Genomic DNA, 25,387 nt, shown 5'->3' on the forward strand with positions numbered 1-25,387 from the left:
TACCAGTGCACATTGGGAGATCACACTGCATGCAGCCACAGCAAGCACCAAGTGGATCTGAGGAGCAATTCCTCAGTCTGTTCATTATAAAGGCTCTGGGCGCTCCCTTAAGGGACTTGCCCTATATTTATCTAGTAGTCCCACAAGCATGTTGCAACCTTTAAATTACATGATTAGACACGGGGGCTACAGGTGAGCTCACCCTACGCCCACTACAGTCAGCAAACCGAGTCATAAAAAGAATACGTTGTTTCCTTATCAAGGACATTCAAGGCCACACACCCTAACGTTCACATAGAAAGGTACACTCCCCAACTGTTCCTCTATAGTTTCCTGCTTTTCTATTCTTCTTTACAACCTACTCCTTATCTCTGCATATCATAGGGGAACTGAAACATGCCACCTGCTTTAATACTTTCTCACAATGTGTATGAATGAGAGGGAAACGGGTGTAACAGTGAAACAGCAAAGAGCAGAAATAGTGAGGGTAGATGAGTTTAAATACCTGGGGTCAACCATGCGAAGCAACAGACAGTGCACAAGAGAGGTGAAAAAGGGTTAGGCAGGGAGGAGAGTGTCATAGGGATAATTTGTGACAGAAGAATAACCTCAAGTGTAAAGAGAAGGTTTACAAGATGATAATGAAACCGGCTATGATGTATCATTTGGAGATGGTGGCAGTGACAAAAAGACGGGAGGTGGAGGTGAAGATGTCAACATGGTAGTGAGCAGAATGGAGATGATTAGATATTAGTATATCAGACAGACAGCTCAGGCTTAGCAGTTAGAGTTACAGAGGCGAGGCTGAGATGGTTTGGACCTGTACAGTAGAGGCATAGTGGATATAGTGAACAAAGGATGTTGAAGATGGAGCTGCCAGGCATGAGACAAAGAGGATCACATGCAGAGAGTTGGTGTGACAAAGGAGGATGCTTGCCATAGGGTGAGATGGGGGGAAGAGGATCAGCTATGGTGACCTCTAAAGGAAGCAGCCAGAAGAAGAAGTAAAATAAAAGTATTAGTAAAAGCATTAATTTCTGGCTTATTTCAACACTACTTGGATTCTGACACAATATCCTACTCTTTTCCAGAAGGGGGCAGTAGTGTAGTATTTGCGACGGCAGCCGAAGAAGAAGAATCAGTCGAGCTTTTATCAACTCGAAGTGGCTACGTAAATGTTAGCAAGGTAACACAAATGGTTGTTCTTTCTCTTGGGTGTTGTTTCCCATTGCTGACTCGACATGGGCAAGAGAGACAATCGAGTGGTGAGTGGTGCCGCATAATTTGAATAAAATTATTTGCATATGTACCGAGTGACATTTAGTAAACAAGATACAAATAAACGGGCTATCGCGGCAGTTAGCATTGGTTAGCTTACGTACGTGTCCACTAGGTATTGTGATGCTAGGCCTGCTGTGTACGGTGGTTAGTTTAGCCGCGCATATGCACACTTAGCTTGGAAATACAACAGCGTAGATTGGTTGCTTTAATCTTTAGGCTTTCAAACAGCTAACGTTAGCTTAGTGCATCAGAAGGTAATCCTAAATTTGGGAGTAGTTCAGGTTTGGCATGCTGAGGTTGCACAGTGGTTCCCCCCGGCTTGCATCTTAGGCGCACTGCCTTGACCGTTGTTGATTGGCAAATACAGCAACTACTTTATTACTAAGTACTACTAATTGCTCTCTCAATAGCCTCGGGAAGCTCCAGGTACACACAAATCTTACACAGTAGCAGCGTCCTGCTGTAAACCCCATGCCCAGGCTCTGTTTGCCCTGTTTCACAGCTATTTTAGCGATCCCGCATGTAGTACTGGTGAATTGCAATGCATTATGCCATATTTTAAGCGTCCCTCTATTAGAAGGATGGAAATGAATGCTTTTGTCTGTGTTTCAGGCTTACATTAACCCCATTGCTGCTGCACGAGCCAGGGGGCCGGTACAGGGCTCTGGGCCAACCATTCAGGATTATTTAAGCAGACCTCGACCAACATGGTAAGTAAAGGGCAGATCTGCAGCTTAGTGATGTAAAGTGGTGTCCTCACTTTATCATCACCACAAGAACATTTTTGGTGTACTATTAAAGAGCCAAAGGAGTCAAGGTGAACATATCTGGCAGCATAGTCTTTGTTAAAGGGTTTTAATAAATTCAAAACTCTAAAGCATATGAACAGTATTAAGTAGATAAAGCTATTAGTGATTCCTAAATAAGAATACTAACCTCACCTTTAACTAGAAGAATCCAGTCTTTTCCAAAAGGTGACAGTTTTGGAATTAAGCCGTTTAAAAAAAAAATTATTTGTGTTTATCAGGGAGGAGCTAAAGGAACAGCTGGAGAAGAAGAAAAAGGGCTCTCGAGCCCTGGCTGACTTTGAGGACAAAATGAATGAGGTATGTTTGCATTATATACAGAGCATTTGAACAGGGCTGTTAAACACAGTTTTCCTCTGGAGTTAGCTTACTTTTAAATACTCCATGGCTCCCTTACTTGTCTATAAATTAAAAAGACAAATACAATCTTAAAGTTATTTAGTTTGTGGTTGGCACAGGGGTGCATTTGTTCAAACATCCTGGTCAGCTGGAGCCTTTCTGGGCCTCCTGGTACTCTGGCTTCCTCCCACAGTCCAAAGATGTGTTTGTTTGGTTAGTTGGTTATTATTAATTGGCTGTTTATTTACGAGTGTGAGAATGTTTGATACAGTGAACTCGGAGCCTGAGTGCAGGTGTACCGCATGTTTTACCTTCTTAGGGGAAATCTGTGTTTGCAATGGAAATGTGACCGTACTGTGAGAGCTTGATTTTTATTTTATTTTTTTTATTTGTTTTTGTGTGCAGAACATTTGAAGTGTTGTCATGGTTTCTCACTGTAGCAACATTGTAATCCATATTAGATGAAAATATTGCAACTTATTGAAACAGTTACCAGATAAACACCACGGGGGGGTCAGGGGGTTGTTAAGCTCATCTTGTAACCGGAAGGTTGCCGGTTCGATCCCTAGCTCTGTCCGTCTTGGTCGTTGTGTCCTTGTGCAAGACACTTCACCTACCGCCTACTGGTGATGGCCAGAGGGGCCGATGGCACGATATGGCAGCCTCGCTTCTGTCAGTCTGGCCCAGGGCAGCTGTGGCTACAACTATGGTTTGCCTCCACCAGTGTGTGAATGTGAGAGTGAATGAATAGTGGAACTGTAAAGCGCTTTAAGGGTTGCGAAAAGTGCTACATAAATGCAGTCTATTATTATTATTATTATTATTGTTATTATCGTTATTATTATTATTGTTATTATTATACTATTTTGGTAACATCGTTTCTTGTTTTTTTAAGAGATGGAAGAAAGAACTTGCCAAAAACAGAGAGAAAATGCTAGGTGCAAGTGAAAAGGACAAGGAGGAGAAGAAAGACAAAAAAGAGGTATGATATGAATCCTGTATCAGGTTCATGAAGTATTATTTTTATTTCTCGTCTTTACTTACTTTTTGTTTCTCTGTGCTTCATTTGCTTGGCATTTGTGTTTAGAAAAAGAAGAAGGAGAAGAAGAAATCCAGCAGGGTGAGGAGAGACCTCCAGCATTTTGATTGACAGCTGTGCCATGTTACTGATACATACACACAGAGTGCATGTTTTCTAAACTCGTCTCTTATTCAAGCCTGTGAATGCAGTTTGGGTTTTTTTGTTTTTTCAAACAATCGAATAACCTCATATCTAATGAACCCTGCTTCCACTGTGTTTTGGTCAAGCATTCTTCATCTTCCTCCTCCTCATCGAGTTCTGATTCCTCCAGCAGCTCCTCCTCAGAGTCAGATGACGAGGTAAGGTCCTTTTATGATTCATTTTACATCTCATGTGCTTCATTTGAACCTAATCTAGTGTAACACAATACAGCTGCACGGCATGTAGCATTAAACAGGTTCGGGTTGGGACATTTCTGGAGTCTGCTGGATGACAGTTTACTATCAAAACTAACTTGGGATGCAAGTTTTTTGGCCCACTGGCTTGAGCAGTCAGTGTGCCACAAGGCTGTTGACTTGATATCCTGTATGTCTTTTCGCTGCCTTCTCTCACCTTTCTTGTCCACTCTTAAACTGTCCTTGTCTTAATAAAAGCTAAAAAGCCCCCAAAAATTAATAAAAAAGGGGGGAAAAAATTAAACTGTATTTTTTAGAGAGATCAGATTTATAAAGACTTTAGTGGATCTTAGGAGGATTCCTTCACATACAGCAAAACACTGATTGCAGGTATTTTTTTTTTTGCACGTGCAGGATGAAAAGAAGACTGTAAAGAAGAAGCGAAAGAGAAAGAAGTCGTCATCCAGAAGAGCATCGGACAGCTCAGAGGATGAGTCAGATGCTGAAAGCAAGGTTTTACTCTTTCCAATGCTGCAAGTGGTGATAGTGGATTCATTGCAGTTTTATAGAAATGGACTGTGGTGGTAATTTTTTGTCCTTTTTTCTTTTTCCAAGAAGAAAAGGAAAAGAATAAAGGAAGAAGGTGACAGAGATAAGGTAATTTACGTTTATTCAGTTATTCACTTATCTGTCGTTTTGATGACGACGCTTGATTTAAAATGCAATTCTCTGGCTTTTCTTTTCCTCCCTAAACAACTTAAATAAATCTTGTGTCCATCAGGATGAAAAGAGCCGTAGACGAAAGAGGAAGGCTGAGAGAAGTCATAAAGGCTCATCATCAGAGTCGTCTGCTGACTCTGATGATGATGAGGCGGTAAGTATTATTTCTGTCTCTATCACACATTTCTGCAGTCATTAATTTTTTATTAAAAATGTATCCGTTGCCTCACTTTACAAATAGACTTGAAGTAGTTGAGCGTTACTCTGTTCATCCTTTGTTCCTCTTTTGCTTCTTTGGTCTTCTCGGTTTTTAAATTTAATAGCTCCTCACCGAAAATGCTCCCCTGCTTTTTTAAATTTTTTTATTTATTTTTTGTCAGAGCTGAGTCGATCTTATTCTCAGGTCAGATATTTATGGCAGTCTGTCTTCACTGCTGTTTGCACACGAACAGATTGTTTGTGCAGACCAAGGCTTTTTATAGCTGACTAGAACTGGACTTAAAATTAGATCTGAAAAAACATTTTGGTGAAATAGAATAAGAAAACTAGACATCTTGGGGGAAACTAACATAAATAATCATATAAAAATAAAAAGCTAATTGGCAAATGCAAACCTGTAATGACTCTGGTCCAGATGTCACCAAAGTATCTCAGAGGGCTTCTGTTATAATCACAAAGGGGTCGGTTACTCATTAGTAATCCTCCTGTTTTGCACATAAAAGAAGCCTCCACCCAAAATACTTGAATAAATCACGTGTTTGTATCTGTCTGCTGGCTGTTGGAGCACTATTTATTTAGGTGTTATTTTCTTATTTAAGCATTCACCCTGAGATGCACATGTAGACATCTGATGGAAATACGAACCGCTTGGATTTATGTCTTGAATGTGTTACCTTTTCACTCTGATAGTGATCTGGACAAAGCCTTAGTTACTTTAATCATTCAAGCAGTCAAACTGAACCATTTTTCATGTTATTCAATGGAGCCTTTTACATTTCTGCCCTGTCAGATAGAGGCCGTTCGCTGGTGTCCCTCTTTAAACCCTGTACTTGGATACAGTAGCGATACAGAACAGAAGTCAAATCATCAGTTTCATTTTTCCTAAAATGTTTACGCAACCAGATGTTCAAGCTCTCGTGTCTCTTTACTGTAGGGGGAAGTCCATCTTTGTGTCATTTTTAGCAAAGCATGGCAGCATTTAATGTTCAGCTCCTTGAATCATTGCACACAACACTACATTAAATTACTTTATAGGATAATTTAAATGAGTTCTTTACTGCTCCTCTTTATGATGTGAGTGAAATGGTTTCAGATGTGAACTTTTGTTTGACTTAAAATGTCCACAGTTGTATTTCCCCAGCACAGCATCACTGCTACAGGCAAAATAAAAAATTAATATCCTGCAGTGCGACGTGGAATAGATCCTTCTCCTCAATAACTTGGAGAAAATCCATCCTAATTCTATCAGTGTTTGACGCAGTGCTGATGGTGTTCTTAGCCAAGCCAGCTTTATTTATAAAGCACTTTTAAAAATAGCAACATCTGAACATAGGAGTAAAACAGCCTTAAGAATTTAAATAAGTAAATAAATATATTCAAATTACAAAACGCAAGATGCAATAAATAAAAAAATAAAAAAATTATAATCTCAAACTGGGTCACACGCCCAGTTTTAACTAACCAGTGATCTGTACTGCATGTACTGTATTTAATAATTCAGAAGAAAGATAAAGGAGTCATGAAGATTTATGTTTGACAACATCTTTGGTCCTGGATTGACCGCACAGCTGTTGCAGCTGATTGTAGAATTTCCACTATCGTGAAATATTAGGGGAATTTATTTATTTTTTTTAAATTCTTTGTCACTTTTCAACTTTTTACTCCTGCAGGTTGAAGCCAAGAAGAAAAAGAGAAGCAGCGAGGAAAAGGAGAAATTCACAGTGAGACATTTTACTTCATTTCCTATTTCAAGACAGTCCGCAAACAAGATTTTGCGGGCAGAGCGGTATATCGTTGTACATCGTTCAAAAGACGAATCAGTCACTAAAATGCAGAATTTTTTTTTATTTTTCCAGGACAAATCCAAGAAGAAGAGGAAAAAGAAGCACAAAAAACATGGCAGAAAAAAGAAAAAGAAGGCGGCGTCTCAGTCGGACTCAGACCTCGACTGAAAACGTCTCCCATTTTTCTGACAGCTCAATAGTAGAGTCATTTTTGCCTTTGACTACCAAAAACTACTCACATCCAATTTTTGGGGATTTCCACCTGAACAGGGGAAGCAGCGGGCTTGAATGCTCGGCTTCTATGTGTGAAGTGAAAATGAGGAGGACAGCGCCGGTCCCTCTAAGTGGAAACGACTGGTGCATATCTTTTTTTGTTTTACCACCATGATTTTTCTGCATTATTGGTCTGAGTTACACTCAAATACAGGACTGAACTCCCCACACTTCCCTCTCTTTTCCTCCTCTCTCTCTGTGGAGATTTGAGTGTGCCTGGCACTCCCCACCACCTTCAGAATGCTAGCCCTCTAGGAGTTAGCCCCTGTGCTTCACACCTGACATCTTCCATTGCTACACGAGGCTGTTGATGCTAGTGCCTGCGTGATGCATGTAGACGTGATGATGTCTTGTCAGCTTCATATTGAAGTTGGCCATTGTTGTAAGAAATGAGCTGCACAGTCATACAGTAATACAAGGGATAATTGTTTTCGTTAGATGAGTTGTTACACTGCAGTGTAATTGTACAAACAATGGAGTTCAATAATAAAGTATTGTTTTAACCTTTGTTGCTGTTATGTAGTTACAACACTGAGGCCAGAAGGAGTTGGTTAAGTAATAAAGCTGTTGTTTGTAGGTCTCCAGGTTGCTGGAGCTTCGGCCTCTTCAGACCCCGTTCTTCTCCGATCTGGTTCTGAAACTGGAAAAAGAAACACAAATATGTAAACCTCACTACTTTAAATGCCTCTTACTGAACCATGAGTCTGACTTTGTGTTTGAATCTGTCATGCCGCACAATGAATGAGATGCTTCACCGATGAAACCACAGGCTCCAAAAGTGTGACACCACTGTGGAAAGTGTCATGAGCCACCCTTCATTTCTCCATATTTTGTCTCGAAGGAGCCAGACTCGTATTTTTTCAAGTGGCCTCAAGCAACAGTTGTGCAGGCTTTCTGAAAGTCTTTCACTCACTTTCAGCCCAGTCCTTCTACCTGACATTTTTAGAGGAATGTTTTTTGTTTGTTAAGCCACTTAACTCTGACCTGTGAATGATTCAAGCATAAAAACAGCACCTAACAACCTGAGGGATGAACCTCTTTGTGTCTACACACAACTTGGCAAAGAACCAGTTTTAAATTGTATCTAGGCTTCGATCTATGAAAAATGTCAAAGATAACACTGACAGACATTAAATTCTTTTTTATGCCACCGAAGTGGTTCCACAGCAGATGAACAGCATCTGAAAGTCACATCCTTAAGAAAGAGGCAAAAAAGACCTAGGAGGCGCATCGGGCCCTTCAGCTTCAGTGAACAGCAGGTAGATCATCAGAAATGGTCTCAGAGGGACGGTGGCTGTTAAAAGGCCATTCCTAAGGAAAGGAAACAAGGAGAAAAGGCTGGGGAATGTCAAGTTACACAAGAACAGGACTGAAGATCGGTGGCAATAGGTCTTACGAACTTTGGAAATTTAGCTTCAAATTGCCATCTATAAATACAGGAGAGATTTACCACAGTGAGTCTCAGGATCACTGGAGGCTCTGTCATGGTTTGGGACCATTTTAGCAAGTGGCTGAGATATACTGTCAAAATTGATGGCATTATGAAAACAAAGTTCTTTCAGAGTTTGGACCACCATCCAATACCATCTGGAAATCATCTGAATGGCAACAGCTTCATTTTTTTTTATCATGACAATGATCCCAAACACGCTGCCAATGCAGTAAAAGTATACCTGGATAGAAAAATGCACAGTGGAACACGTTTAGTCATGGATTGGCATGCAGTAATTTCCATAAAGTATAAAAGTGGGAACTGAGAATTAATGTGGTGGGGTGGGGGTGGATATTTGTTTCCTTTGAGCAAAGATGTGCTGGCATTTCATAGTTTGGGTGATTTTAATTTAAAAAAATATATATAAAGCTTTCACAAACTGTGAGTGTAAAGGCCAAATAAAATAAAAGTTTGAGAACATTTAGCCACTCATCACAGTGGCAGGACTTCATAGGCAGGTCTTGTGATCAAAACAGTGCGAGGTATGAAAGGTTAATGTGTGTTCATAAAGCCTTGTTTAATCTTTAAGTTGCCCAGTAAACAATGCACTTCCCTTTAAAAATAGAAGTTTTATCTGTGGGCGTGAACTACTGTAGTTCCAGAAACCTTAAAAACTGCTATATGACTGTCACAGGACAGAAGTGCTGTGATGTGAAGTCAAGCTCTCAGCTGCTCCTCAGTGGGCGGGTCTTACCTGCACTATAAAAAGCCATGCAAGTTTCAGTGATAGGGGAAGTGCGAAATATATGACAGGAAACTGTTGACTCTCTTCCCAATCTGAAGGTATGTGATTCAAAGATTTGATTTTAAAATCTTTTATGGGCAATTTATTGGTTTAATATCTTGTTTTGTAAGTTTAATTTGAGAGCAGGAATCTTCAGAAGAAGTGAAAATGATACTGTAGTTACAGGAGTACATGCGATCAAAAGTCTGACTTGTGAGCTGCAAAGAAATATGCACTTTATCTACTTTTTAATATCACCTTGATGTCAGTGGAAAAGAATTAAAGGGAAAAAGAAAAAGTCACTGTGATGCTCTCCCCTCCAGATGTCGAGGCTCACTCTGTGGTTGTCAGTCGGGGTGTTTATGTGGGGATTTGCTTCTGGCTTAATCACGTGTCCTGATGGGAGTACTTGCTCAGACATCGCTACCTGCTGCAAGACTGAGCGTGGATATGGCTGCTGTCAGTATCCAAAAGTAAGTCAGCTATATTCACACAAATATAGCTTTCCATGAGTGTTGTTGCTTTGGTTTTTTATTTATTGTTTTGCTTGTTGTTGGTTTTGGAAGTCAGGTTGGAAATAAGTCGTATTCACTCTGCAGGCGGTGTGCTGCGCAGACATGCTCCACTGCTGTCCGTCAGGGTATCGCTGTAACCTGGTGACACAGCTGTGTGAGAAACTGGACCAGCCGTGGCTGAGCATTCCCATGGTGAAGAAGGATGCTGCACAGAAACTCACATATCCTTTCCTCTATAAACCAGCGCTGCCTTCAGTACCTGCCTTTGTCATCCCTATGTCAGAGGACACAGAGAGCATGAATGAGGTAGGACACACCACGCTGACAACATTTAAAGGCTGCCTGTCGCTTTAACTCCTCACTTTGTTGAAAAGAAGCGATGTTACACAAAGAAGAAGTTAATAAAGCAATAACACAGGATCACATGAGTTCACAAGTCACATGAATGTGATGACAGCTGTCAGTTTGCTCACTTATATTGCAAGACTGCTGTAATAATTTTATATGTGACAAGAAAAGAACTGCACGTGCATCAGCTGTTTCTCGCCATGATGAGAGCATACCTGGACAGTTGCTGAATTTCTTTTCTAACTTTGCATCCTTTAGCTCTGTGTAGTTTTCCTCATGGGTTTCAGAAATACTGCTGCCCCTTAGATGGCCAAGTAAAGTAAAAAATTCCTGGTTTAGCTTGATTAATTAAATACAAAAAGAAATCAGGTTTTTAAAGGACTTTTAGATAAAATCACACATCCTCTCACATACACACATAGAAAAAGTTCAGTTCCTTGGAGTTGTTAGTCTGCTTGCAGACTCTGTTTATCGGTTCCTCTTGTCAGAGGAGGAAAACAGTGGAACAGTCTTGAGCGTAGACATGGATATTACTTTTATTTTTATTGCTTAAAAGGACAAGATTGCGATGGTAAAGTGCAAAGTGCATACAGGACAGAAACAACTGCATTGTGCTGCTGAAGCAACTTTGCAAGCGCCTGCAAACATTTGACCCACAGCATGCAGTCAATTTTCACAAATGTAATGTCTTTGATATGTTACGTTATCTGATAAATTTGTATCAATTCCCATCGCTACATACAAAGTGTACTGTTCCCCCATGTGACAGCTCAGATAGACTTTATCCCCCATTTAATAGGATTGATGAATCGACTAATTTTTGGATAAGACGAACAGGCTAATAGTTAGCCTGTCCTTCCCATTTTGCAGATACCAGAGCCAGCTCTAACACACGTCGGCTCCCCTGAGGTCCAAGTCATTCGCTGTGATTCTCTACATTACTGCCAGGGGGGGATGTCTTGCTGCCAGGCATCCACAGGCCAGTGGAACTGCTGTCCCTACCCACTGGTAAGGATTGTGTATAAATCCCAGAAATGCCATCACCTCTTGCTGTAATAAGGTTGATGTTTTGTTCTAACACAAACACTTGGACTGATTTCAGGGCCAGTGTTGTGCAGATGGTCTGCACTGCTGTGAGTATGGATACACCTGTGATGCCTCCTCCTTGAAATGCAGAAATTCTTACTCTTGAGATTTCTCAGGGCTGCACAAATAATGTTGAAACACGATGCTGAATGTTGAAATTGCACTGTAACAGTTTAGATCTTTTTTTTATATATTTTTTTAAATTTTTAAATACTGTTACTTCAAGATTTGTCAAGATTTTGCTGAAAATTATTACACACACTGCCACATCTGAGATAGAAGCCGATCAGCCTCACAAGAAGACAGCGAGCGGGCAATTGATGTTATATCCACGTAAGATTACTTTAAGTATCCGTTGGCTGTTTTGTGTTTAAATTGATGCTGCTGCGTCACTGGACAGTCACCATTTAACTTCACAAATTAGCTTCAAAAGATTTCCTGCAACCATTTATTTCCACTGAGGTCATGTTGAAAATGTCTAATGTCTGGATTCTTTTCATAAACTGAAAAATCAAAGGCTTTTCTGCTATTTTCAAGTCAAATTGTGGCGTTTTTGTATTGAAAGTTAAAAACATAAGAATATTTCCAAATAAAAATGATAGAAATGTGAGTTTTGATGCCGCAAAATGTTGGTGTGTTGGTGTGACTGGTTGCAAGGTCAGACTGCCACATAAAGAAGTGGAGGACTGGAAGGTGAAAGCTTTTTAAAAAAAAATTTATTCATTTTTGTGTGTTTTATTCTTTCTTTTACTTTGTTTGTCTTCATTAACAATATAACTTGCTGACCAACTGGATATAGCAGCAGACATGCAGAGTTTGATACAAATCAGGCACCACAGCAGGGTTTCTGCGGGTGGCAGCAGATTTAGAATTATGGAGAAATGAAGAAGCTGATGGTGCAACACACTTAGATGAGGAAAGACGGTAACACAATAGTAATGGAGGAGGAATGGTAAAGTTATGGTAAGAAAAAAAAAATAGGGAAGTGAAACAAAGACAGGCTCCATTTTACAGCCAACACTCAAAAACATGTCAAAAGGAAGAAGTGTGGCAATAACCAGTTAAGACTGGGTCTATATGGAGAGAAAAGTCTTACAAAGTGTAAACTAAGATTTCCAGTGTGCAGTGATTTGTGTGCATTTTTTTTTTTTGAGAGAGAGATTCATAGATTTTTATTTTGAGCTTGGATTAAAATATAAAGACATTAAAACAGTGCTTGACCGTAGACACAGTCTTAATATAAGTTAAACTTAGTTAAGTTCAGTGAAGTAGGGTTGGTTTGGTCTAAAAAAAAACTACATTTATGTATATACAGGGAGTGCAGAATTATTAGGCAAGTTGTATTTTTGAGGAATAATTTTATTATTGAACAACAACCATGTTCTCAATGAACCCAAAAAACTCATTAATATCAAAGCTGAATGTTTTTGGAAGTAGTTTTTAGTTTTAGCTATTTTAGGGGGATATCTGTGTGTGCAGGTGACTATTACTGTGCATAATTATTAGGCAACTTAACAAAAAACAAATATATACCCATTTCAATTATTTATTTTTACCAGTGAAACCAATATAACATCTCCACATTCACAAATATACATTTCTGACATTCAAAAACAAAACAAAAACAAATCAGCGACCAATATAGCCACCTTTCTTTGCAAGGACACTCAAAAGCCTGCCATCCATGGATTCTGTCAGTGTTTTGATCTGTTCACCATCAACATTGCGTGCAGCAGCAACCACAGCCTCCCAGACACTGTTCAGAGAGGTGTACTGTTTTCCTCCTTGTAAATCTCACATTTGATGATGGACCACAGGTTCTCAATGGGGTTCAGATCAGGTGAACAAGGAGGCCATGTCATTAGTTTTTTCTTCTTTTATACCCTTTCTTGCCAGCCACGCTGTGGAGTACTTGGACGCGCGTGATGGAGCATTGTCCTGCATGAAAATCATGTGTTTCTTGAAGGATGCAGACTTCTTCCTGTACCACTGCTTGAAGAAGGTGTCTTCCAGAAACTGGCAGTAGGACTGGGAGTTGAGCTTGACTCCATCCTCAACCCGAAAAGGCCCCACAAGCTCATCTTTGATGATACCAGCCCAAACCAGTACTCCACCTCCACCTTGCTGGCGTCTGAGTCGGACTGGAGCTCTCTGCCCTTTACCAATCCAGCCACGGGCCCATCCATCTGGCCCATCAAGACTCACTCTCATTTCATCAGTCCATAAAACCTTAGAAAAATCAGTCTTGACATATTTCTTGGCCCAGTCTTGACGTTTCAGCTTGTGTGTCTTGTTCAGTGGTGGTCGTCTTTCAGCCTTTCTTACCTCGGCCATGTCTCTGAGTATTGCACACCTTGTGCTTTTGGGCACTCCAGTGATGTTGCAGCTCTGGAATATGGCCAAACTGGTGGCAAGTGGCATCTTGGCAGCTGCACGCTTGACTTTTCTCAGTTCATGGGCAGTTATTTTGCGCCTTGGTTTCTCCACACGCTTCTTGCGACCCTGTTGACTATTTTGAATGAAACGCTTGATTGTTCGATGATCACGCTTCAGAAGCTTTGCAATTTTAAGACTGCTGCATCCCTCTGCAAGATATCTCACTATTTTTGACTTTTCTGAGCCTGTCAAGTCCTTCTTTTGACCCATTTTGCCAAAGGAAAGGAAGTTGCCTAATAATTATGCACACCTGATATAAGGTGTTGATGTCATTAGACCACACCCCTTCTCATTACAGAGATGCACATCACCTAATATGCTTAATTGGTAGTAGGCTTTCAAGCCTATACAGCTTGGAGTAAGACAACATGCATGAAGAGGATGATGTGGACAAAATACTCATTTGCCTAATAATTCTGCACTCCCTGTATTGCTTACACAAGATTAATAAAACCTTAACACCATAATTGGCTTTCTTTTCCTTCAGAAACACACCAAAGAATATCATATTTAAGGTAAATGGGGTAATTTGAATCCCACTCGATTGAAGCCAGGCATGAAAATCCAACCAAGATTTGTATAAAATTGCACAAAAAATAGATGGTCCAAATCCAGTGCACACACATTTACAAAGCAATTAGAGTTTAGCTTCACAAATCTGAGGATTTTCTCTTCCAAAAACTTTCTGTACATATAAATGTCTCACATTCATCTGGCTGACTTACAAACCCTTAAATGTGTGTGCACGGATCGCCTGAAACACTCACATCACATCACATGGCCACATCTGGTTTTGAGAATTTGCACAGATCCACAAAGGCTGCCTTCATGTCCCAGTGTAAAACCGGGACATCTGAGCTTCCTCCTCCTCCTTCCTTTTAATGTATTTTTTTAAACTATGCATTTCCTTTATCTTAAAAAAACAGAATAAGACACCTCTCCAACAGAAAAAATAGATTTAACATTTAAAGGCATTACACAGTAGCCTAGTAGGGGAATATATGGTTTAAATAAACTGCTACGACTTTGTGAATTATTCAGGATTAGTCATTAGCTAACATTAGTGTTAGCCTGCTATTACCAGAGAATGGTAAGATTAGCATCAACGTATTATTCCACATTACATGGATTATATCTATATTCAAAATATACAGAGATTAGTTGGCATATACTCACTCCAGAAGACGACTGGGAGTGATGCATAACCACGGTGATCCCTCTATCTGCAGATGTGCACTGACTTTTCCCACTAGGCTACTGTGTAGTAGCCATATCTGGTAAAATGTTTTGAATTAGATGGGTGATGAGCTGTGCTGTTTCTTTAGAAAAAAAAAACAGTCAATTTTATTAAAAATGTAGAACAAAAGCAAAACAAACAAACAAAAAAAGTGAGGAAGTGAGAGTGATGTTACCCGTTTTAGACATTTGTATCCACCCAAAGGTTTTTCAAGGAGTAAACTATCTGATTCGTGAAGCTGAACTTGAAAAATTGTGCGTAAATAATAACCATTTGTTCTGGTTTGAATGTATCCTTTTTATTTCATTTTATTTTTTAACGTGTGGTCGAATAGCTTGATGTTCGTGTGTGTTGTCCTCAAAAGTTACACACAAATCACTGTACACATTTGTAAATCTTAGTTTACGCTTGTGGATCGTACGCAGTCTCGTAACACTTTCGAGGCACGTTTCTCTCTATAGGTCTGTGTGCGCTCAGTTATGTGTTGGCAGTAGTTTGCGAGCACCTGGACAGAAACTGTGGATCAGGATTTAATGAAATGCAACAACTTATAACACAAAGACAAGCCTCATGAAAGGAGAACTGAAGCACAAGTTACAATGTTTTGTATCGTGGTCGTGGGCGAGGGGGCGAGGGTTAATATAGTTCACTAGAACGTTCGAGCGAACTATATTAACCCTACTTTTAGTTACTTCCAGTACTGAAAGTAACAAAAACTATATTTTGTATACATATACATATGTGTGTGTGTGTGTGTGTTTGTGTAGAGAGAGAGAGAACGAAAGAGAAACATCTTACACTTTGATAATATGGCCAAATTTTTTAACACATGAAACAATTAAGCATGGTAGTATAAATCAATTAATTTTTGAGACCCAGACCAAACAGGTGTGCTGTTGTTGGCTTCTCACCTTGACAAGCTCAAGCCATTGTTAATAGGACACAGACATTCCATCAAATCCAGAGATGCCACAGGTTTCAGTGGAAGTGTAGTAAAAGAGAGTTAGGCCTGTTCAAGAGACACTATCTACAAGATGTCAGCAATTTAAAAGAAAAGTTGTAAACGTTAGAATTTTTTTATGACAAAAACAGGAGAGAGAAAGGAGACAGAAAGGAGAGAGATCACCTTACCCTGGGGCAGTAGTTCCCAAACTTTTTTTGCTAGGCCGCCCTTTGTTTTACAAGAAAAATCTTAGCCCCCCCCCGCACAATCACATACTCCACACACACCCATATTTTATTTTCAAACTCCATTGCGGTTTATTTCACTCCTCAAACATTGAGTAAACAATTAAACAAATACAAGTAAACTGCAATAAATTACAGGTAGTAATAAAATACACCACTAACTCTTTTACGCTACGTCCACACCTACACGGGTATTTTTGAAAACGCAGCTGTTAGGTACCTTTCTGATTTTATAATTCTATGTTTTCAGTAGTTCTTCTTAATAAATTTTGATTTGTAAAATTTATCTGTCTCACCTCTGCTGTTAATAACGAGTCTGTGGGCTTTGGTAGCCAGTGTAACACTTACATTGGCTAGAGAAATCTTTCCTGGGGTGTAACTCCCTCCCCCAGGTGGCGTTGTCAACATCTTAGTTACCGTCCCTGGTTATCCCTCATTCGTGCCACCACAATCTGGCGTTGTGTCGACAGGATATTTTCAGGCAGAGATCTGTTGCGGGTTTTTTGTTGTTGTTTTGTTTTGTTTTTTGGGGGTTAAATCTGTTCGGTTGGTCTGGTTATTGTAGTGCAGCGGCAACACAGCAGCAGCGGCAGCGTCGGGATGGACTTCTGGTTTTATAAAGTGATATTTAAATACTCTGGTTTATCATGGAGGAAGAGCTCACACAGCTACGAGACTTGGTAGCTCAGCTGCAAGCAGAAAATCAGCGGATGCGGCAAGAGCGAGGATTGGAGCAACCTGGCACCAGTGCTGCTGCTACAGGTTCATCCACCAATGGGCATTTTGCTGTTTCAGCTCCCGCGACTGAGAGACTGATTTACATTTCTCAGGAGAGGAAGTGCCCATGGTTCAACGGTAAGACTGGTATAGGTATTGCCAAATGGGTGGAAGAGGTGCAGGCCTGTTTGAGGGTACGACATCTTTCACCAGCCGACCAAGCCCTTTTCATCTATGATCGTCTAGAAGGCGAGCCCAGAGAAGAGATTAAATATCAGCTCCCAGAGGAGAAAGACGATCCCGAAAAGATTTTGACTATTTTACAGGAACTGTATGGGTGTACTAAGTCATATGTCTCTCTGCAGGAAGAGTTCTTTTTTAAGACGACAGCAGGAGGGAGAAACATTGCAAGAGTTTTTGCATGCTCTTATGTGCCTCATGGATAGAGTTGTGAAACAGTCCCCTCATGTTCTGCTGAACAAAGATGTGTTGCTTAGAGACCAATTTGTTGAAAATGTGCTTGGTTGTTTCTTACGCAGAGAATTAAAACAGTATGTCCGCGGCCACCCTACTGCCACCTTGATGGATGTTCGTCGTGAGACTATATTATGGGAGCGTGGAGGTATGCCAGGGGGCGGGAGGGATAGAAGTTACTCGGTTCCCCCGGCGTTAGGCTTTCAACACACTGTCCAGGAGGTCCCTTTTAGAGGTAGTCCGGCAGGTATTGCACCCTATGAGCTTCGAATAGTGCTTCCAAATCATATCCTGCCTCACGTAATAAGGCTGTCATTTGCAGATGGTGCCAGAAGGTTGGGCATTTTGCCAGAGAGTGCCCTGGTGAGCCCAGTCATGCCTGTGCAGTCAGCTGGTACAGCAGTGCAAGCCAGTTTAAGTAATGTTGTTTGTTCTTCCGTGCAGGGAAACTTCCACCCCCTGAACCATTGAGCCGAGGTTCAGGTGGGGGCATCCTAGGCTCAGAGTCTGTACTACCTGACCCGTTGCCACAGGTTACTGGTAGGAAACCAGTAACCCCCGCTGTTAAAGCCATTACTTCGGTCTTCCCTGGGTATACATTGTCTGACCTTCGTATGTTGTAGGAGACTGACCCCATGGTCCGGGAGTTTCTGCAATTTTGGAGGCGGAGGCGGGGCCCTGATGCCAAGGAGCGTGGTCGCACTTCAAGGCTGGCCCTCGGGTTGGTCAGGCAATGGAGTAGGTTAGTGGAGTGGGATGGCGCGTTATATCGGAAGGTCTGTCATCCAAGGAGAGGAGAGACACTGCAGGTATTGCTGCCCAAGTCCCTTCAGGGTCAGGTTTTGCAGCAAGTGCACCAGGAGCATGGTTATCAGGGTGTTCGGAGCACGGTAGATGTAGTTTCTCAATGGTGCTACTGGGTAGGGATGTATGGAGACATCCAACGGTGGTGCCAGGAGTGTGAGCGATGCCAGTCGGCTAAAGATGCACAAACCCATCTTAATGTGTGTGTGGGCCATTTGCCCGCACCTCAACCGAAGCAAATCCCTGTAGCTGATTGGCGTAAGACGCGTCACGACCAGCAAGCAAAGGATGCTCCCCTGCGAGAAGGTCAGCTGGTTCATCTGAAGAAAGTTGGGCTCACAGGTCGTAATAAAATTAAGGGTGCTTCAAGTACAGTGGTGTATAAAGTGCTTAAGGCCCCTGACCAAAATGGGTCCGTGTACACTACTGCCCCTGTAGAAGAACCCATGCAAGGTGGCGAGTGTTTTTTATTGGTTTCTGAACCTACTCCAGCCCCAAGCAGTTGCCAACCAAGACCAGAGACTCCTAACCCTCGTAGACCAGACGAGCTAGAACCCTCAACGTCCCCTGTGGTGTCGGCTTGCACTGATCAGCTGCCAGTTATGGCTGGTGTTCACAATAATATAGCCCCTTTACGTAGGACTACCCGTGGTAATGCTGGGATGCACTCGAATCTGCATCATTTGCCCCAAGTAGCAGGAAGTAGAGCAATAGGGGCTGTGCACTCCCAAGCACCTGTGCCTAATACAGTTACCCTGTTTAGACCTTGGCAGTGAGTGTTCATCGTCGGGACGATGATTCAAATCCCGGGGGTAGATTGTAGTGAAGTAGATTCTGGGGTAGGATCTTACGTGATGTCCACGAATGCACCACTAACATCCACACCTTCCCAGTTGACAATTAGCGGGCTTATAAGAAACAGCTGCGCTTCACTACCAGAAGGAGGCATTTGGCAGTCTTGTCCATCCAAGGTGGCTGAGAGCATTAGGCAGCTAAGCACTGCAGATCTCTCCAGGAAAGCTACTCAGTTTATTGCCCTTTAGAGAGTGGATTGTGCTATACTGCTGCTGTCTTGTCTTATGCTGTTTTGTTATGTGATGCTTTTATAAAGAACAGTAACTTGGGGTGTATTTGTTTTATGTGGATCTCCTTTACTAATGTGTTTAATGTTTTATGCTTTGTTTTATTGCTTTAGTGGAGGTGCGGCCGCTTGTTGAGGGGCTAGGCACGTGAGGTGGAATCCCCTCCCCGATGCATGCGAGTGTACACACCGGGCATAGGTAGATTGCACCATTTAGAGTTTAGTGTGAGTGACAGTGAGGTCTGCAGTGGAATTACACGGGTGAGTAATTGGTGGCACCCTTGGGCACTCCTCCCTGTAGGTTGCCTCCTCAAGTGGCCAGTCTCCACTATTTTGTTTAGTTATTTTTTTTTATCAAACTGATTGTTTTAGGGTAGCATCGTGGTAGGGAGTCTGGTCATTTTAATTATCGGTTGTTAATAAAGTGTTTTAATTAACTATCTTGCCGTCTCAACCCTGCTACCTTAGGTACCTTTCTGATTTTATAATTCTATGTTTTTAGTAGTTCTTCTTAATAAATTTTGATTTGTAAAATTCATCTGTCTCACCTCTGCTGTTAATAACGAGTCTGTGGGCTTTGGTAGCCAGTGTAACACTTGCATTGGCTAGAGAAATCTTTCCTGGGGTGTAACTCCCTCCCCCAGGTGGCGTTGTCAACATCTTAGTTACCGTCCCTGGTTATCCCTCATTCGCACCACCACAATCGGGAAAGCCAAAAACTGCGCTTCCTCCACTTCCGTAACATTGATTCATTAATGTTGAATTCTCTCGCAGCTGCTCTATTCCCATGTTGTTGCAGTATATTAATAACTAACCTTGTATTGTAGATGAATAATCTCAGTTGTTCTCCTGACTGAAGTTTGGCCCATAGCATCCTACTATGCGATTGCATTTGTCCCTAACCACGTTAACTTTTATCGAGTGGAAAAAAGTTGGCGTTCATCCTCCGGCTTCACTGTGCTAATGTTATGCTAACATAGCTGTGTCGCTAGCAATCACGTAGCACAACATGATATACCAGGTAGTCCAACTTCCGTAACCATGCAAACGCCACTGCTGTTTACAGGGAGTGCAGAATTATTAGGCAAGTTGTATTTTTGAGGAATAATTTTATTATTGAACAACAACCATGTTCTCAATGAACCCAAAAAACTCATTAATATCAAAGCTGAATGTTTTTGGAAGTAGTTTTTAGTTTGTTTTTACTTTTAGCTATTTTAGGGGGATATCTGTGTGTGCAGGTGACTATTACTGTGCATAATTATTAGGCAACTTAACAAAAACAAATATATACCCATTTCAATTATTTATTTTTACCAGTGAAACCAATATAACATCTCCACATTCACAAATATACATTTCTGACATTCAAAACAAAACAAAAACAAATCAGCGACCAATATAGCCACCTTTCTTTGCAAGGACACTCAAAAGCCTGCCATCCATGGATTCTGTCAGTGTTTTGATCTGTTCACCATCAACATTGCGTGCAGCAGCAACCACAGCCTCCCAGACACTGTTCAGAGGGTGTACTGTTTTCCTCTCCTTGTAAATCTCACATTTGATGATGGACCACAGGTTCTCAATGGGGTTCAGATTAGGTGAACAAGGAGGTCATGTCATTAGTTTTTCTTCTTTATACCCTTTCTTGCCAGCCACGCTGTGGAGTACTTGGACGCGTGTGATGGAGCATTGTCCTGCATGAAAATCATGTTTTTCTTGAAGGATGCAGACTTCTTCCTGTACCACTGCTTGAAGAAGGTGTCTTCCAGAAACTGGCAGTAGGACTGGGAGTTGAGCTTGACTCCATCCTCAACCCGAAAAAGGCCCCACAAGCTCATCTTTGATGATACCAGCCCAAACCAGTACTCCACCTCCACCTTGCTGGCGTCTGAGTCGGACTGGAGCTCTCTGCCCTTTACCAATCCAGCCACGGGCCCATCCATCTGGCCCATCAAGACTCACTCTCATTTCATCAGTCCATAAAACCTTAGAAAAATCAGTCTTGACATATTTCTTGGCCCAGTCTTGACGTTTCAGCTTGTGTGTCTTGTTCAGTGGTGGTCGTCTTTCAGCCTTTCTTACCTTGGCCATGTCTCTGAGTATTGCACACCTTGTGCTTTTGGGCACTCCAGTGATGTTGCAGCTCTGAAATATGGCCAAACTGGTGGCAAGTGGCATCTTGGCAGCTGCACGCTTGACTTTTCTCAGTTCATGGGCAGTTATTTTGCGCCTTGGTTTTCCACACGCTTCTTGCGACCCTGTTGACTATTTTGAATGAAACGCTTGATTGTTCGATGATCACGCTTCAGAAGCTTTGCAATTTTAAGACTGCTGCATCCCTCTGCAAGATATCTCACTATTTTTGACTTTTCTGAGCCTGTCAAGTCCTTCTTTTGACCCATTTTGCCAAAGGAAAGGAAGTTGCCTAATAATTATGCACACCTGATATAAGGTGTTGATGTCATTAGACCACACCCCTTCTCATTACAGAGATGCACATCACCTAATATGCTTAATTGGTAGTAGGCTTTCGAGCCCATACAGCTTGGAGTAAGACAACATGCATGAAGAGGATGATGTGGACAAAATACTCATTTGCCTAATAATTCTGCACTCCCTGTAGTTGTCTGTCTTCATTTGTGTTGGAAGTGCTAGCAGAGCTGTACTTTTAATTAGTTTCAAAAATCTCTCAGTCAGAACATGGTATGTCATGTTTAGGTGGAAACTAGCGAGCTAACTTCCTGTTAACTTCTAACTCCGTTAAAGTTAATAAACTCTGTTTTCATGGATACCTGGATGTTCAACTTAATTGTTACACCTGGTAAAGCAGCAACGCTGATGATTTTATTAAAGATGAAAGTGTTGTTAAGCAGATTAAGAATACGTTATTCATAAGTTTGAGAACAGAACATTACAGAAAGAATTTAGACCGTTTTTAACTCTGTGTTCCTTTGGGACCTGAAACGGACTGAGTTTTGGACCCACATTACTCCGCGAAGCTCCTCACTACGGCAGCCGTAATGCTCTGACAATCCATCGAGCAGTGCGGCTTACCAAAGTTGTACTAAAACATTTTTTTAACAGATTTCTGCACGCCAAAATCGGTTCGAGGTCAGTAAGCACAACCAGAATTCATACATAAGGCACACTCTCGATTTTTGAGAAAATTAAAGGATCTTAAGTGTGCCTTATAGTGTGGAAAATACGTTATACAGAAGAAAAGAATATATCGCGATATATATCGTTACCGCACGTGCTTCAAATTATACCGCGATATGGATTTTAGGCCATATCGCCCAGCCCTAGTCTGTACTTCTACATATTGAAGAATCTCTGTACCTTTCCAAACTTTGCTGTACTTTAATCAGTAGGTGAGGCTTACAGGCCAGTTCTTTTTTTAATAGGTATAATCAATCATGGCATAAGAACATGTATAGAGACTGTTTGTATATTTAACCGAGCAGTAGTTTAATAGTGGAATTGAGCTATTGTAGTTCCAGAAGTTTTGAAAACCTGTCTCAGTCACAGGACACAGGGGTGTTACGTGAAGTGAAACTTTCATTTTTGTGCAGTGGGAGTGTCTGACCTCTAATATAAAGAGCAGTGTTTGATACCACAGAAGGGAAAGCATGAAAGGCATCACAGGAAGCTGTTGAATTTCTTCACTATCTAAAGGTAAAGGTTACAAAAAAAGTTCACTTCTTCTACAGTGAATTATGCTTTAGTGTTAGAGTGTTACATTAAATTTACAAAGTCTGACCTTGATACTCCAAAGAGACAAAATGTACAGAGTCATTTTGCTACTGTCTTCCAGATGTTGAAGATCACTCTTCTGTGTTTGTCATTCGGTGTGTTTTTGTGGGGATTTGCTTCATGCTCTATCACATGTCCTGATGTGAGTACTTGCCCAAAGAACGCCACCTGCTGCAAGGATAAAATCAGCTTTGGCTGCTGTCCTCATGCACATGAAAGTCAGAAACTTTCTGCCAGTGCACTAACTTGATTGTTGGTTGCTACTTATTCTGCAGGCCATGTGCTGTGCCGATCTGCTCCACTGCTGCCCTTCAGGATATCGCTGTAACCTGGTTACCATGAAATGTCAGAAATTAGACCAGCCGTGGCTGACCATACCCATGGTGAAGAAGGAGGCTGCGGAGAAACCAAACACCCCTGAACTGTCTGGAACTCCACTCCAGGAGCTTAAAGAGAGCCGCGTCACAGATCAAATAAAGAAAACAATGGTCTACTGTGACAGTTACACCTACTGTCCTGATGGCACTACTTGCTGCAGACACCCAAAAGGAGGCTGGTTCTGTTGTCCCTACTCTCCTGTGAGTCAGCCTAAATATTCTTGTGCAATAAGACACATGATTGGAATAAAATTCCTTTTGTCTTCCACTGACATGAAGCAAGTTTGCAGCTATAATAATTATTCTTTTGAGAGACTAAAAGTGTTTTTTGCAGGGCAAATGTTGTCTGGATGGCTACCACTGCTGTCCAATTGGATTTGACTGTGACCATACCTACACGCACTGTGTGAGGGAAAAACTCACATATCCTTTCCTCCGCAAGCCAGCAGTGCCTTCAGCACCTGCCTCCCTCATCCCAACTTCAGAGGAAGATGACAATTAGAAGAAGGTAGGAAACGCCACACTCTAACCACCTTTACATGTGGAGAACATCCTGGGATAATTTCACTGCATGACTCACTGTTCAGATCAAATTTCAAGGCTACAGACCTTTTTTTGTTTACTGGTGTTATATCAAATGATGTTGTGTACATCTGAGCACCAACCAGGATTTAACAACACCTAAATGTACTGATAGTTGTGGGTTTGATCATTTATGTTGACAGACTACTGTCACATGATGAACCTGCTCTAACCAACTGTTTCTTGTGCTGATGAGGTCATATAGTATTATTACCAAATTTGGATCTTTCAGCTCTGCGTAGTATTTCTGCATAGTTTTGCAGCCTTGAAAGATTCCCATAAATCCGAAGTATGCTGGCTTCCCAAAACAAACAGCAGACAAGCTAATTCAGCTACTAGCCTGCAAGCATAGTGAAGCATGTAGCAAGGACCAGAAATCACAGCTTGTTTCTGCTGCCCCTTAGTGGCCAAATGAAGAGCGGCTAGATAGAAAGACTTAGGGAGAAACTTAGTGAGGTGACTATAATATGTTGTTCTAACACAAAGACTTGCACTAATTTCAGGCTCACTGGAGAAAGAGTCACCAGTCATCTCCACAGACCAGCTAAGCAAACTTTTCACTGAGGTCATCATGTGTTGAAAATGCCTAATCTGGATTTATTGTAGAAATAGGGAAATCATTAAGGATTTCAAGCTAATCTTAAATCATCTTATCGATTATTTTTTAAATAATGAAAATGTGTTTTTCATCGGTTCCATTCTCCTATACTGCCTATGTGACTGAGTGTCAATGAATATAGACCAGTATGATGTTACAATGGTGAGGTGAAAAGTTTTTGATTTGTTTTATGATTTTTTTTCCATTTCTTTGTATACTTTATGCTTCACCAATAAAAAGTCATAGCATCTTCTTCCCGGCTGTGTCATGCAGTCATTTACTCACAGTCTGAGTGCCCATGAACACCTCAGCCTGCTCAGTACCAGTCCAACATAATGCATTACTTGAGGAATAAAGTTGAACAAACCCCATATTAATTTTCAAACTCTGTATATCAATGTATGTTTGCACTTTCCAGTATTAAAACAAAAATTGCTGTACCTACCTCCAATTTTCCTATCAAAATATAAAGAAATATACACAAACAAACACTAATTATGTTACCATGTATAATGGTGGATTGGAATGGCAATTGAGAACCGGTTCTTGTTCCCAGTAGTCCAACTCCTTGGAATTTTCATTTTGTTTGCCTATCGATCCAGGTTATTGGTTCCACTTGCACACAGCAGATTTTAGTTTGTGTGCTAGAGGAGGAAAATGGTGGCGCAGTCTACATGGTAGATATGGACGGTACTTTTATTTTTATTGCACAAAAGGAGGACTATTGTGAAGTGGAAACTACATCCAGGCCAGAAACAACTACATTATGCTGCTAACACAACTTCGGCTCTTTGAAAGCACCTGCACAGATAGCATGTTAATGTTAAGCTACCCAAGAACCACGAGAGATGTTAAAGCTGAGAATATGTGTAATACATTACGTTTTTTGAGTAATGGCTCCAACATTGATCACAACAAAGAGGGGAAATCTACGCATACATAAACATGCACAAACAAAGCATACAATTAATCTGCAAAAATTAAATGTTATTGATATGCTGCTTAGTGATGGTGGTGACTCAAAGAGAAGCCAATTAGAAGCCAATGAGAATTAATAAGAGAATAAAAAAGGAATTAAATCGATAAGTGATATCTAAATGGAATCAGAGTCGCTAAATTCTTAATTTCAATTCC

General features: G+C 41.1%; 3 protein-coding genes across 4 annotated transcripts; all 3 read left to right on the plus strand.

Moving 5' to 3' along the window:
* The first annotated feature begins 1,109 nt into the window (after window positions 1-1,109).
* Window positions 1,110-7,346, plus strand: fam133b (family with sequence similarity 133 member B). Of its 2 annotated transcripts, none has more exons than XM_039606138.1 (11): window positions 1,110-1,265; window positions 1,894-1,991; window positions 2,309-2,387; window positions 3,322-3,408; window positions 3,514-3,546; window positions 3,735-3,806; window positions 4,257-4,355; window positions 4,458-4,499; window positions 4,624-4,716; window positions 6,452-6,502; window positions 6,638-7,346. In XM_039606138.1, the coding sequence occupies exons 1-11, from the start codon at window positions 1,242-1,244 to the stop codon at window positions 6,731-6,733; spliced, it is 774 nt and encodes a 257-aa protein (XP_039462072.1). In that variant the 5' UTR covers window positions 1,110-1,241; the 3' UTR covers window positions 6,734-7,346. The 2 variants fall into 2 exon arrangements, with proteins under 2 accessions (XP_039462072.1, XP_031612743.1); XM_031756883.2 differs by having other exon boundaries at window positions 4,461-4,499.
* A 1,617-nt stretch (window positions 7,347-8,963) lies between these two features.
* On the plus strand, window positions 8,964-11,613 carry LOC116333657 (progranulin-like). The gene is made up of 5 exons (XM_031756895.2): window positions 8,964-9,113; window positions 9,378-9,527; window positions 9,654-9,875; window positions 10,788-10,925; window positions 11,020-11,613. The coding sequence occupies exons 2-5, from the start codon at window positions 9,378-9,380 to the stop codon at window positions 11,107-11,109; spliced, it is 600 nt and encodes a 199-aa protein (XP_031612755.1). The 5' UTR covers window positions 8,964-9,113; the 3' UTR covers window positions 11,110-11,613.
* A 7,559-nt stretch (window positions 11,614-19,172) lies between these two features.
* LOC120435492 (progranulin-like) lies at window positions 19,173-24,506 on the plus strand. The gene is made up of 6 exons (XM_039605181.1): window positions 19,173-19,201; window positions 22,516-22,618; window positions 22,758-22,904; window positions 22,972-23,274; window positions 23,408-23,581; window positions 24,159-24,506. Exons 3-5 carry the CDS (start codon window positions 22,758-22,760, stop codon window positions 23,573-23,575), a joined length of 618 nt encoding a protein of 205 aa, XP_039461115.1. The 5' UTR covers window positions 19,173-19,201; window positions 22,516-22,618; the 3' UTR covers window positions 23,576-23,581; window positions 24,159-24,506.
* The last annotated feature ends 881 nt before the right edge of the window (window positions 24,507-25,387 follow it).

This window comes from Oreochromis aureus, linkage group 22 (assembly GCF_013358895.1).
Source record: "Oreochromis aureus strain Israel breed Guangdong linkage group 22, ZZ_aureus, whole genome shotgun sequence".
Lineage (NCBI taxonomy): Eukaryota > Metazoa > Chordata > Actinopteri > Cichliformes > Cichlidae > Oreochromis > Oreochromis aureus.

Excerpts from the sequence above, each read along its gene's own strand:
- fam133b (XM_039606138.1), top strand. The coding sequence starts at position 1,242 with ATGGGCAAGAGAGACAATCGAGTG. Across the intron at positions 1,266-1,893 it reads GCAAGAGAGACAATCGAGTG|GCTTACATTAACCCCATTGC; the intron begins GTGAGTGGTGCC and ends TCTGTGTTTCAG. Across the intron at positions 4,356-4,457 it reads AGTCAGATGCTGAAAGCAAG|AAGAAAAGGAAAAGAATAAA; the intron begins GTTTTACTCTTT and ends TCTTTTTCCAAG.
- LOC116333657 (XM_031756895.2), top strand. The coding sequence starts at position 9,378 with ATGTCGAGGCTCACTCTGTGGTTGTCAGTCGGGGTGTTTATGTGGGGA. Across the intron at positions 9,876-10,787 it reads ACACAGAGAGCATGAATGAG|ATACCAGAGCCAGCTCTAAC; the intron begins GTAGGACACACC and ends CCCATTTTGCAG. Across the intron at positions 10,926-11,019 it reads ACTGCTGTCCCTACCCACTG|GGCCAGTGTTGTGCAGATGG; the intron begins GTAAGGATTGTG and ends GACTGATTTCAG.
- LOC120435492 (XM_039605181.1), top strand. The coding sequence starts at position 22,758 with ATGTTGAAGATCACTCTTCTGTGTTTGTCATTCGGTGTGTTTTTGTGG. Across the intron at positions 22,905-22,971 it reads GCTTTGGCTGCTGTCCTCAT|GCCATGTGCTGTGCCGATCT; the intron begins GCACATGAAAGT and ends CTTATTCTGCAG. Across the intron at positions 23,275-23,407 it reads TCTGTTGTCCCTACTCTCCT|GGCAAATGTTGTCTGGATGG; the intron begins GTGAGTCAGCCT and ends TGTTTTTTGCAG.